Source organism: Zootoca vivipara, chromosome 6 (genome assembly GCF_963506605.1).
Source record: "Zootoca vivipara chromosome 6, rZooViv1.1, whole genome shotgun sequence".
In the NCBI taxonomy this organism is placed as follows: domain Eukaryota; kingdom Metazoa; phylum Chordata; class Lepidosauria; order Squamata; family Lacertidae; genus Zootoca; species Zootoca vivipara.
The window spans coordinates 71450859-71465045 of NC_083281.1; the positions used below are offsets into that span (position 1 = coordinate 71450859).

The 14187-nt window shown below is 43.3% G+C and overlaps 1 protein-coding gene across 4 annotated transcripts in view; it reads right to left on the reverse strand.

Annotated features, from left to right (window-relative positions):
• Positions 1 to 14187, reverse strand: part of ANKRD27 (ankyrin repeat domain 27) — a 71342-nt gene that overhangs the window by 16173 nt on the left and 40982 nt on the right. For all 4 annotated transcript variants that reach the window (XM_060276097.1, XM_035117240.2, XM_035117239.2 and 1 more), the window contains 7 exons: positions 13008 to 13090; positions 11917 to 12032; positions 10127 to 10219; positions 8639 to 8836; positions 8062 to 8121; positions 7838 to 7951; positions 5657 to 5701 (listed from right to left, as the gene is read on the reverse strand). In XM_060276097.1, the coding sequence (XP_060132080.1) occupies positions 5657 to 5701; positions 7838 to 7951; positions 8062 to 8121; positions 8639 to 8836; positions 10127 to 10219; positions 11917 to 12032; positions 13008 to 13090 (709 nt within the window). The remainder of the gene's footprint in view (positions 1 to 5656; positions 5702 to 7837; positions 7952 to 8061; positions 8122 to 8638; positions 8837 to 10126; positions 10220 to 11916; positions 12033 to 13007; positions 13091 to 14187) is intronic.

Here is a 14187-nt window from a genome sequence, read left to right on the forward strand (position 1 = left end):
TGAAATTCACCAAAAAGAGATAGAAAAACTAGTATCTTAGAAAGCATAGAGAGAAACATTTCAAATAGGTCATCATAAAACAAATCATTGTGTTTCAAAAAACAAACAGCAATTAAAACCGGATAAGAAAAAGGCAATCTGGAATAGGTAATTGATAGAGACTTGTGCAGAAGAGACCAGGTAGGCACAATCCAGTGGGAATAGCATAACTAGAGCTGGGGGGCACCACTGAAAAGGCCCTGCCCTCTTGCTCCCTCCAGCCTACTTGACCTTACCGGTAGGCCTGTTATCACTTCAGCAGGACATTGTCCAAAGTCTCCTGCTATTTCCTCAGAAAGATAACTGGCAAATCGAATGAGACACGCAAGGAAACCTAACATTTCACTTCCCACAAGTCAACTGCAGACCAGTTTCCCAAGGAATGATGATGTAAATTAGAAATGACTTCCCCACACTTAATCGAGTCTTTGACGCTCACCTCTGCCCAAGGCCTCTCAAATCCTTTTAGCGTGGATTGCTGAAGATTAAATGGAGGGCTTTGGGCCGGAATATACCAAGGTGCTTCCTTGAACAGCTTTTATTCTACTTAAAAATAAAAACCCACCAACCTCAACCACAGTTAATTTTTAATCAAAGAAACAAGAACGCTGACTTTTCTCAAGAAAGAAAAGAGAATAGGTTTGTCATTTCTTGTCTTTCTGCTAAAAACCTCAATTGATGTTGGCATTCTTGAAGACACACTTGAATATAAGCACCCCCCTGGTCTCCTGACTTGAATCTTCTGCTTCAACTGATGTTATGGCGTTTTAATGGGCTCGTTCATTATACATTTTAAATAACAGATGTTTTAATGTTCTTGATGAATGTATTGTACTGTATATTTTAATTATTAATATTTTTTAATAGGCTGTTTTTATCCTTGTTATTTTGCTGCCGGCTTCCATTTGTTCGTGAACCACCCATGTATTTCTTCTTGAAAGAAAAGGTGGTATATAAATTATTATTATTATTTTAAAAAGTCATATAAAACTATAAAATCAGCAGGTAACAGAGACTAAGCAAGCAAAAAAGGGGCTGTAACCAGCCACCTCAAAACACCTGAGTAAACAGCTAGCCTTGGGTAAATCCATCGCAGCAGACAGGCAAGGATTCCACTCCACTTTCTTCCAAGGCAGATCCCAACAAAACAGCTAAGCTGGACAACACCGAGAGGACGCACAAAAGGAGGTGAAGTAAGACCTTTCCACCTCCCTCATTCCCACAGAGCAGGCCCAGTGGGGTGCTTTCACTTCTGCTCAGTTGTGTTCACTGCAAAACATCAGAAGTGTGCAATAACCCTCCCCATTCCATACTGAGACCAAGGCTCCAGTAAGGAATTGCCAGCCCTGTTAGTCAGACCTCCACCCCAAGAATTCAGGAATCCCTCAGATTATCCCAACAGGTCCCCCACCGGCCACCCCTGCTTCCCACAGGCAGATAAACAAGACTGATCATCCCCACAAACTCATTTCTTCAGCTCATACCTGCCAAGTCCTGGGCGGAAAAATCCGGGATCGGCAGCCCACGACACGCGTAAAACGCATAAAAGCGACTTCCGGCACCGGCACTGCCATTTTCCGGTGCCCATTGAAGGGCAAAGTGCCACCGGAAGTTGCGTCTACGCGTTTCCGAACACACGTAGAAGCGACTTCCGGCACCGGCATTTTCTGGTGCCCATATAAGGGCAAAGCGGCACCAGAAAAATGGCCGCCGGCAGAAGCAGATTTAAGGGAGAATAACGGGATAAAAACCTATACGGGAGACCGCCGGGAAACGGTAGGAAAAAAGGGGGTTTCCCGGCGAAAACGGGATACTTGGCAGCTATGCTTCAGCTGCAAGCATTTATCACCCAACATTGAGCAACAAAAAGTCTAGCAGACCACTGTACATTGTGTTGCATAAGATTATATTGTGGGCCTTTGGCCGTAATAACAATAAAGTTCAAAGTTCTAGCAGACCAATCATCAACTTGCCACAGCTTCCCAAAACATTCCCTCCTGAAGTTTCAAATCTGTGCCTTTCCAAAATTTAATCACGCTGTCTTGAATGTATCTGTTTCCAATGACAATGGATTAACGAAGGATTTTGGTCAAAAGGTTAAATGCATTTTAAAATAGGTGCACGTGTTAAGTATCTCATGGAGCTGCTGTAATCTGATCTCACCAAGTAACACACTCTTGAGTGCTTTCAGAGTAAGAAGCAGTGCAGTAAAATATGCAATTAGAAGGATGTTTCTTGCTGTGGAACTTGACTCTGCATAGCTTCTCACTCCCTAGAGATTATGATATATAGTAAAATATTATTCACCCTAAGGTCCCAAGGTGAGTTACAACATTAAAAACTTTTTAGAATAACTTGTAATCAGAGAAAAAAGGAGGGGTATATTTTTCAGACCCACAAGTGTCAAAAGCCAGGGTAAAGAGGCATTTTTCTCTGTACCCCTGGATGGGGTAATTGTGCCCCTGAAGGACCAGATGCACAGCCTGGGAGTCATTTTGGACTCACAGCTGTCCATGGAGGTACAGGTCAATTCTGTGTCCAGGACAGCTGTCTACCAGCTCCATCTGGTCCGCCGGCTGAGACCCTACCTGCCTGCGGACTGTCTCGCCAGAGTGGTGCATGCTCTAGTTATCTCCCGCTTGTACTACTGCAATGCGCTCTACGTGGGGCTACCTTTGAAGGTGACCCAGAAACCACAACTAATCCAGAATGCAGCAGCTAGACTGGGAGTGGCAGCCGACACCATATAACACCGGTCCTGAAAGACCTATATTGGCTCCCAGTACGTTTCTAAGCACAATTCAAAGTGTTGGTGCTGGCCTTTAAAGCCCTAAACGGCCTCAGCCCTGTATACCTAAAGGAGTGTCTACACCCCCATCGTTCAACCAGGACACTGAGGTCCAGCGCCGAGGGCCTTCTGGCGGTTCCCTCACTGCAAGAAGCGAAGTTACAGGAAACCAGGCAGAGGGCCTTCTCGGCAGTGGCGCTTGCCCTGGGGAATGCCCTCCCATCAGATGTCAAGGAAATAAACAACTATCTGACTTTTAGAAAACATCTGAAGGCACCCCTGTTTCTCAGGCAGGGTTCTTTCTCATCTCCTTACTACCTGGAAGTGCTAGGAGTCAAACCAGAGACCTTTTGAATGCAAGGCATGGGCTCCATGCCCATCACTGATTTATCCATTCAAACATTATGCCAAACCACGGTGAGCCCAATTCAAAGGCACAGCTTCCAGTGCTGACTTTGGAATGGCTTGGTATGATATCTGAATACAGCTCCACAAGACTTTTTTTCTTTTTTAAAAAAATAATGAAGAAATATTCAAACATACAATGGTATAATTTGCCTTACTGTCAACTGCTGCTTGTCACCATTTTAATAGGCTTCTGGAGAAAAGAATAGCAGGGCTCTTGCAGTTTTCAGTCATCACAAGAGACAGTAAATATTGCAAATTATAGGATGGAAGCAGCAAGGCTGCTGCCGCTGTATGAAAAATGAGGTATTACAAATCAAAACACACCCAGTTGCTTTTCATTTCTGTAAGTCATTATCCCCCCAAAAAAATGTGTTTGTTGACAGCTTTAAAACTGCCATGACTTTTTGTTCAAAGCTGATACTACTATTATAAAATGAGGAAAAAACATAGCCCAACTTCCCTCTTAGGACTACTCATGAGAAAAGTTACTCGTGGATATGAATATCTAAGAACATAACACAGGTATTGCATCTATGAAAGGCACATCTGGACTGAAATACTTGATTTAGATCAACCAAGAGAGGAAACTGGCAGCAGGATGGATGGATGGCTAAACACCCACCCACAAACGCATTCATGTGGAATCTACAACAAAATGTTGTTGTGTCAAGTTCAGGTTCTGTGCCCTTTTCCAGGACACTCCATTGCACTCTCTTTCCTCAACTTGCCAGTTCCCCTCCCAAACAGCCATCAAGAATCAGTCAGCATTTCATTGTCATTTAGCAAGTTCAGTCATTGGAGAAGGACTTCACTGTTGGAATATACTATATAGGCTTCTTTTTAATTCAAGTGCTTATGGAAAACTACAAAAGGCAAGACCCATCCTAAAAGAGCCATTCTCTTTTCTCACATGCAGAAGGGTAAGGATGCCAGCTACAATACAATTTCATAATCTAAAAACAAAGGACATATGCTTCTTGCTTCAGAGGTATTGTTATCACCCATATGCCAATTGAAAACTGATCAATTATACAACTAAAAATATCATGATTAATCCATCAGTATTTCTTTTGAGTTGCAGACCTTCCTTTTCCTCTTTGAAACACATAGAAATGTGGGGGGTGGAAAATCTATTCCCCCCCTCTCTGCCTCAGTTTATATTCAAAGGAAAAGCCACATTTGAAAAATACAAGCTACCTGCACAATGGTTGTGTGTTGGTAGCAAAGAACAGGATGGTGATGTTTGCAACACATCCAGGATAGAAGGTTAAGACATATTCCTTCTCCCTTGCATGCCAGTTTCCAACGAGAAGGGCATTTTTGATATGGGGGAGCATTCAACCATACGATTTTGCCACCTGCATTCTGAAGCCATTCAGTCCCAGCAGGGGACTTGCCACATGCTCTTCCTACACATGGATATACACTCTTAAATCAATACAGAATGCACTACGAGGAGTCTAGTGCCGTGCATTTAATTCTAATGCATTTTAGATGAAGACCCAGAGTGTTCAAAAGGAGGTGCAGCCTCCTCGAATCCTGGCATTTAAGGTCTCAGAGGAACCAAGACTGCCTCTCTGAGATGTTGAATATAATGTGCGTAAATGGCTGATTTGCTGCAACACAAGTGGCACCAAGCTTTTTAATCTCTTTTAATTAAAAGCACACACGCTGCTGCTGCAATGCATGGAAAAACATGAAGCTGCTTCAAAAACAAAGGGGAGGAAATGTGTTATGTACGCAGAAGTGTTCCCTTAAGTGCAAAGTTCCATTGCCAGCAGTCATTTAACTAAAGGGCATTGTGTTACTGCCCCTGTTCTAGCCCCCACTACAAATATAACAAACCCCTGTGATATGTTAGGGCTCTGCCCATCCTGTCAGGAATGAGAGGCAGGATCCACAGTCTTGTCTGACCCCCTGGTCCTCTGAGCTTTTCTCACCTGGGCATCAGAAACAGGGGGGAAGGAGTGAAAGGGTGCCCCGATTCTCCTACTTGCTCTCAGCAGCAGCAGACCGTTGCATGCTGCAATTGGCCCAATTCTGCCCAAGGCTTCCAGCCTTTCACGGGACCTCTGGGCTCTTCCTGCTAATGGGGTCATGTTTCCGTTGTCACAGCAATGATGCTTGTGGCACGGAGGTAGCTCCTTAAAGGAACTGAACCTGTTTGTTCCGCTCAGCAGGCTGTTTTGCTTTCCCAGCCCACTGAAGTTAACAGGTGGCTGACGCAGGAAGATATGGTCCAGGTTGGCCCCACAGGAGGATGCAATTTCCAGACACTCCCATTACGGGAATAAAAGCATGTCACTGTTTAGTCACCTTTAACAGCTGCACACTCTTACTGTTATGCTCTTGGAAATATCCACCTTATAGAGTTCCATCAATGCATGCAAACAGGGTAGCACAAAGCATAAGAGATCTTACCATTTCAAGGTCTCCATCAGCAACTGCTCTTAACAGTTTCTCCACCTATGTAATGAATACAGCCAGAAGAAAAAGAAGCGTTTAGTTGTACTACTAGGGTATTTGGGTTCTTTCAAGCTTGCTGATACTTCCTCTTGTGCCTACGTGTTGCTGTTTGGGCTACAAAGGCATCTACACCCAGAGAATCAGTTCGCCAAATAGGATGGAGGCCTCCCATCAAACTGCATGTGATGTGGCACTCCCATCCTTCCTCAGGCCAAACATCTCCGGAAGGGGTCTAGCACATGATCATTTTGTAAATTCGGCTCTTCTTTCCATCTTGCAAGCAGGAAACAGAGAGTGACCAAGTCTACCCAAGGGGGGCTCTGAATAAATCACAACTGAGCGACATGCATCCCCCAACCTCACTTGAGGCAGTTCCTGGTACCTTCTGAAGCTGCCCCATCCTTTCATCCCATGATAGTTGAGTTGATTACTCTTAGTTTCCTCCTTGCTTTTCCTGGCTTTTAAGGTGTTTTCCCCCTTCTTTCTATACAGTCTCAGAACAGGTGGGAGTTTTCCCCTGTAGGAAAAAAAGGGGCCAACTACTGCCATATATGTATGTATAGCACACTAAAGTCAGAAAGAAATTACTTCCACTTGCTTTCCAGAACAAATTCTTCTGCATGCTCATTTGAGAATAAACCATCAAACTCAGTAGGGTTTACTTCTGAGCAGACATGCATAGGATTGGGAATTCTAATCTGAGGTAGCCGCAGTGAAAAACAGAATAAAGGCTATCTTTATTCTAGATTAGTTAATCCAGAATACTTGTATCTGGCTCTGTCAATCATTGGCTCCAGCCACCAATGGCATGCGGCCTCTAACAGAGTAATGCCCCCACCCCAGAATGTGGGGGTGGGGGCATTAATCTGTAGACAGAAACAAAGATTGTCAAACTCTGACATCTTCACAGAAAACTAAGAATCTCCAGCAAAACAAAAACACAAAACCCCTCATTTTAAAGTTAGAGTCCATTCTTGGCTTAAAATGCAGGATCAGGCACAATTCCCACCCCCCAATCAGAAACCACTTTCTTACTCAATAAAATGCAAGTGCAACAAATTATGGCAAATGGGAGTGAACTGATTTTGGATTAAACGAAGAGGTCGTGAGCTCCAGAAGCTAAAAGGTCTAAAATCCAGATAATCTCTTTCCCCTGACTTGAACTGAAGCCTCAGCCTCTTAAGGGTGACAAGTTCATATCTTAAAGGCGAAAAGAGGAGGAGAAGCAAAGCACAAAGGAAGCGATCCTCAGTCTCGCACTGAATGACCTTTTTTTACATGCATTACTTCTCATTTACAGAACAGCAGCTTTTGGCTGGTCTGTACCCACAACAGGAGAAGCCATTGTGACCTAAAGGTATCTCACATAGACAGATCAAAATTCAAAGGTAGTCCTGAGACAGGTAATGACGGGGACAGAGCATTAACGTTTTGCCTTACACTGGCTCAGACTCTCCATCCATTTAGCTCGGTATTCTCTATTCTGACCAGTAGTGGTTCTCCAGCATTTTCAGGAAAGAAATATTTCATGTCACCTGCCACCTGTTTCTTCGTTTAATATGGAGATGCCAGAGATTGGACCCAGTTCACTGTGCCCTCTGCACACTGTACCGGACCTCCAGCCCAACCTTTGCCAACCTGGCTCCCTCCAGTTGTTGTGGACTATAATTCCTATTTGCCCCAGCCAGCTGATGGGAGCTGTAATCCAAAACATTTGGGTTGGGGGGCACCTGGCTGGTGAAGGCTGCTCTAATCACTGCTACCAATGGCTGACTCTGGGATCTTCTGAAAGCAGAGTGATGGTGTCTTCCCACACTATCTCCAAAATCAGAGGCTGCATATAGTCATCATGGCTAGTAGCCACTGACAGATCTCACCCTCCTCCGTAAAATGTGCCTACTCCTCTTTTCAAAGCCGTCTAATCAAGTGGCCATCACATCTTGTTACACTGAATGTCAGAAAGTGTGACATGTGTGAAGTGGTACATCCTTTCGTTTGCCCTGAATTTCCTGCTAATCAGCTTCACGGGATGACCCCCAAGTCCCACTGTTATGAGCGGAGGAGAAAACAGGAATGCTCCTAGCCCCTTAGATTTCTACTGTGCTACACTCATTCCCCAATGCTTCATCAACTTACCTCTTTATAACTAGATTTTGCTTCTTCTTGTCTAGTTGTTGCTGAGGATAAACTGGAGATGGACGATAGTTGGCTGATGGAGTCCTCACCACCCTGAGAAGATCTGGCTGGGGACTAGTGGAACCAGCAGAGAGAGCAAAAGGAGGAAGAGTTGGCAGCGTCACAGTTATCACAACAGTTGATCAGCTGAATACCATTACGCTAAGGAAGGGTTTGCAGGTTACCTGAGAAGCACTCTGCCCTCTTTCAAATGCAAGGTAGTTCAGTTCCATTAAAGACAAAATCTGCAAGCAGAAAGATCAAACATTCATGAAGAGGCAAGTGGCAACTCCACCTCTCCAGAGAAATTTACTGATCAGAAGGCAAGCATGACATTAGCAAGGCATATAAAGGCAGATTAGAGAGCATCCCAATCAGGAAGATTCATCTTGCCTCTCAGGCACTTTGGGAGTAGAACTGCAACCCTCCCCTGTCAAAAACAAGCAAAAAGTATTTTCAAGAGTTCCTGGCTAGCCACTGTCCTTCCAATTAAGGACCAGGTAAAAAACACAATCAAACTGTTTGTTTTCTTAAAATAAAATAAAATTAAAGAGCAAATCAATTTAAGAGGGCCATACATACTGCATGGATGTCTTGGAGATAAAACAGTGGCATTTGTCCACCAAAAGCAAATGGAATTTTATTTTATTTTTAAATGCCCTGGCCAATATTGCCTCTTTGTCATTAAGCAATATTTTAAATCATGTAAGACATTTGGGGGGGTGTTTGTTTTTTAAAAAAGAAGTGGTATCTAAGAAGTACCGTAGAATTTAATGCGCACTGCACAGGAGTCTCTTTTATTCGGTTCTGAATAGTTGGGTTAGCTCCATTCTGAAGCAGCACTTCGATGATTCCTTGGTAACCCCAGCGAGCAGCTATGTGAAGAGGAGTGTCTCCTTTCTCATTGCCAATGTCTAATTTACAAGAGTGAACGTCGTAATAGACTAAAGCCTTGACACACTGGAAAGTTAAAACAAAGACAAAAGCTAAGATGGTGCACATCACTAAAGCAACGGAACTAGGGACAGAGGACAATTTTGTCACCATATCTTGCCAGACCAAATCATTCTTATACCACTCATCACTGTTTTTATACTGCATCTTAATGCTCTAGTTTATCCTGTAAATTTTCTGGGAACCGCTCTGAGAAAGCAAGTTGTTGGGCAGCCATACAAAAATAGTAAAATAAAATAAAATAAGCCACGACACACAAGTCACAGTTGTCTCTCTCAACCCTACCAGGAAATGCTGTTGGGGACTCAACCTGGAACCTTCTGCATGCAAAGGTGTTTCTACCACGCAGCCCACTGCTAATCTGCATATTACATTGCACAACTTGTATCTGACTAAATCATATACTAGACCCACATGAAATCAATGGACTTAAGTTTGCTGACTTATTTAGGTATGTTGATTTCAATGGGCTTATTTTGAGTGTGACTTAGTTGGATACAACCCCCTAACACTATGTGCATACTATGTGTAAATAACATCTGTATGTCATTCCTATAAACATGGAAGCCCAACAGCATAAGGCTACTCCCTTCTCCCAAACAGAAAAAAGGACAAGTGAACTGCCTTGTTATGACTATTTGAATGAGGGAACCTCATTTACTCCACAATCTGTAACCTCCTTTCATCCAAGAACAAATTGGCAGAATCAGGAAGGCCACACTGTCAAATATACAGGGCAGCACAATTTACCCCAGACATTGTTCCACAATTATTTATTTATTTATTTATTCATTTATTCATTCATTCATTCCTCGCCCATCTGGCTGGGCTTCCCCCACCCTCTGGGCGGCTTCCAGCAAATACCAAAATACATTAAAATATCACAGATTAAAAACTTCCCTAAACAGGGCTGCCTTTAGGTGTTTTCTAAATGTCAGGTAGTTGTTTATCTCTTTGACCTCCAATGGGAGGGCATTCCACAGGGCAGGCGCCACTAGGTAAGAGAGTGACACAGAGGAATGTTCCATGCATGACCCCAAAGCTCTAACAAAGTTTTTACAAAAGAAAGGACTGTCTCGACAGGCTTCTGTTTCTAACCCTTGAGGATCATTTTGAAAAGGCTGGAGGATTACAAGTTCAGAAATTAAATAAAAATGAAAGTGTGAGGCTGCATCCAGACTAAGTTAAGCCCCTTTGAAATCACTTTAAGTGCCCTTGTTTTCAATGGGGTGAAAGTCCACCTAACTGGTTATAGCAATGCCAGGTACCCTGAACATGTTGTTGCGAACTACTTACATCCTCATGGCCGTAAGTGCAAGCTAAATGCAGGGGTGTGTTGCCGTTATTGTCTTGTACTTCTGTACTCGCCTTATAGTGCAGGAGGAGAAGCTGAAAAGGGGAAAAAGGGGAAAAAAACAAGCTACATTTTTATGTGGCATTTGCACATTTTAGTAGCAGCTCTATTAAGTGGAAGAAGCTACTGTACAGTTAAGGCCATACAAATGTGTCAAATTGAGTTCCAAAAATTCTGTTTCTAACTTGTATATGTTTGGGATGAACTCTGATGGGTGAACTGTTATACTTGTTCACTTGATATGTTGTGAGCACCTTTGGGCACACTTTTGTGGGAAAGTGGCATACAAATAAGAGTTGATGATGATATAAAGTGCCGGTGGTGGTGGTGGGGAGAATAAATCCTACTGTGGCTCCTTTCAGTTTCTGTGCAAAATGAAAAACTCACATGCATCTCCTCTGCGTAGAAGCAGCCAAGCCTTAATGGCTTGAGAAATAATAATAATAAATGCCGTCCATCTCACTGGGTTACCACAGCCACTCTGGGTTGTTTCCAAAAAAGTATTAAAACACAAAAAACCTCAAACATTCTAAGAGCTCTCCGTACAAAAACCTCAAACATTCTAAGATCTCTCTCTCTCTCTGCCTTCAGATGTCTTCTAAAAGTCAGATAGATGTTCATTTCCTTGACATCTGATGCTGCTACCACTGTGGCCAAATTCCTGACCATATAAATAGTTCTTATCATGAGCTGCTTAAAACTAATTCAGAGTCATGCCCATTGCCCAAGCTGCTCGGATATTATTTCACTCACTAAACACTGTGATACAAAACAATACAAGGAAGGCTCAGGCTCCAGCGCTGTAGGAGAGACTTGCAGAGCAAAATGTGTCCTTGGGCTGAATTAATGCGTGATGTCAAATCTAATGAAGGATTCCTTCATTCCCAAGTATCAGTGCGGCTCTACTTCAAAGAGCTTGAAGCAGTAACATTTAGCACTGATCCAGCAAATTTCAAGCAATCAAATCACATTAATCAAAAATACATTCCTCTCAGCTGAGTACATACATACAGCACACAGCTCATAAAGTGGGCTTTACCCAAATCCTTTGACTTTTCACATGTTTCACCCACTCTTCTTCCATTGAGCTCTGCCCTGACAATTTTCTCACAATCCTGCCACGTAAATTGCACCAAGAGATCCTGACTTCCCTGAGGTCAACCAGGCAGCTTCATGGACAGGCAATGGATTTGAATCCAGCATTTCCTGGCCCAAGTCTAACACTTCAAGCCCAAAATCCCATGCACCTTCTCCCTCTCCCTCTCCCTCTCCCTCTCTCTCTCTCTGTGTGTGTGGGGGGGGAGATTTCATAATGTCTGAAACATTTTTCAGAGCCAAATCTGTCAGCATCAAATAGTCTACTCCAGAGGAAGCAGTGGAGGATTTCCACTTCATTCATGTTTTTGTTGCAGTTTAAAGAAATATTATAGAGCCTCCAGATGATCAGTATTTTGTGGGAGCTGATGGGAATTGAAGTCAGATAACATATGGAGAAGCCATATTGTTGCAAACTGTAGTGATATATTTTTATGATATAGCCGTGGGTAAATATTTTAGTATATATATTTTAAAAAACAGCATTTATGGGGGGAAATCCTCAAAAAGTCACCATTCTTGTCATCAGCAAATGGCCAAGCCATTGAGGGAGAGGCTTTTGCTTTCAATCTACAAGCAATACTGGACTGAAAAGGTACCCAAAATGTTATTATTATTGCGCAAGATTTGTGCTTACAGTAACATTCTGGTATCCTTTCTGACAGGCGAGGTGAAGTGGCGTTGATCCGTGATAATCCGTCGCATTGACGATGGCTCCTTTGGAGACTAGCAAGTCAATTAAAGATGCTTGCCCTGTGGGGAAAGGTATATAGCTTCTCAGACTCAAAATGTCAGCATCTCATAGCCAGAAAAGGAAGTGTCACCCTCTGGGTCAAACTGGGAACTGAACAATCCGCTGCCTCTCCTGGCACTTGCAGGCGCCATATGACAGGCAACTTAGCATTTGCTCATGGTGATAAGACGCCCCTCAGCTTGTTGGCACATTATGGTTCTAGGTCACAGCTTGGCAGGGGCCTTTCCAGCAATAATGAATGAATCGATCTTAACTCTGGAGATAACCAAAGCCATACAGACTTACAGCTAGTAAGTTAGGTCTGTATACTGCAGATTGGTGCCTGCAGAGCAAATGATCTCCTTGTGGCAAGATTTGTGCTGTGCAGATATTCAAATCCACTCCAGACCTAGAGTGGAATTCTAATAGCTTTCTAACTGTGCCCCAGAGAACCCAAAATCCTTGGAAGGTTACAGAAGTGGTAGTAGTAGTAGTTGTAGTAGTAGTTGTTGTTGTTGTTTTAAGGAAACGGCTTTATAACAAATCAAACTAGTAGCCCAGCACTGTCTTTTCTGACTAATAGTGGCTCTCAAGTAGAGGTGTTTCCATTCCCCCACTCACCAGCGGTTGAACTTAGGACTTCATGCATGCATAGCATGTGGTTCTGCCATGGACGAAAGGTCTCTTCTCCATGAAAAAATCAGGAATAGGGGACAAAAGCCAAGTGCGTTCTTCAATTGCAATTTGAAGTTATAAGTGTACAGTACGCTGGATGCATCATTAGGCTCATGCTCAGTTTATATGGGAGGGTCCCCAAGGCCTGGCTGCTGCTGTAGGTGAACCTTTGAGAACACCTGAGAATCCTGTGCAATGTGCCGGGTGAAGGGGGGTCTGTAACAGATGCTCAGGGCCTCCTCGGAAGACAATGGTTTGTAGAGAGTGGGGAATCAGAAAACTACTGCCATAGTCCATGAATGAAGAACTGCAGCGCTTACCACATATTGCAGCTATATGAAGCGGAGTGAATCCCCGGTCATCTCTAGAAAACGGTGTCACAATGGAAGGATCATTCAGCTTCCTTAAAGTAAAAAAAAGTCATCATTAAGAAACAGAACACAAGCAAGCAAAGGGCAGTGTATGTTTCACACAGCTGCCTTGTTTAAAACCACCAAAGAACATGGCTACAAGTGAGCTGCCTTGCATGGCTTTTCATAAGGTCACCAGCTGAATCTGGCCTCAACACTGAACTCACTAGCAACTGTTCTCTTTGCCTTAGTTCCTCCCACCTGTATAATGGAAATAATAATACCAATACAGGGAACCAGGCAGAGGGCCTTCTCGGTAGTGGCACCCACCCTGTGGAATGCCCTCCCACTAGAGGTCAAAGAGAACAACAATTACCAGACCTTTAGAAGGCATCTCAAGGCAGCCCTGTTTAGGGAAGCTTTTAATGTTTAATGGATTTCTGTATTTTAATGTTTGATGGATTTCTGTATTTTAGAATTTCTGTTTTGTTGGAAGCCGCCCAGAGTGGCTGGGGGAACCCGGCCAGATGGGCGGGGTATAAATAATAAATTATTATTATTATTATTATTATTATTATTATTATTATTATTATTATTATTATTATTATTATATCTACCTTACAGAGCTCTTGTAAGTTTACTGAATAGCTGCTGTGATGGTGGCAGACATCTTTTTTCCTGAGGATGTCACTGTGCCACGATGTAGTGCTGTTCCCAGGGAAATTTTGTCCAAGGAACGAGGCTGAAGCAGGAAAGCTACAGCCCGAGTAGCAAAGCTTTTTAGCTGTTAGAAAAGGTCAGGGGGGGGGGAATAAAGCTTTATAAGCCCCTTTGCTCGCCTTGCAGTTAAGGTGAGTAAAGAAGCAAACAACTTTAAATTCCCCTCTCTCACCGCCAAACATTTATGGTAGTTGATTGGCTGGAACATTGTCTGCCATCACCAAAGCAGAATGTAAACCTGGTTCACCTACCGCTTGGCAAACTGTTGCCTTGACTTTGCATCTAAATCGATAAATCATGGTTTGGGCTCCTCAGAGCAACATTGGAGAGGTTGAAAGCAGGACCGCTTTATTGGCTGTGCTGAGAAACCATGTCTAAGGAGCTCCCCCTGTTCCTCACTTGTCAACAGACTGAAGGAGAGGGGGAGTGG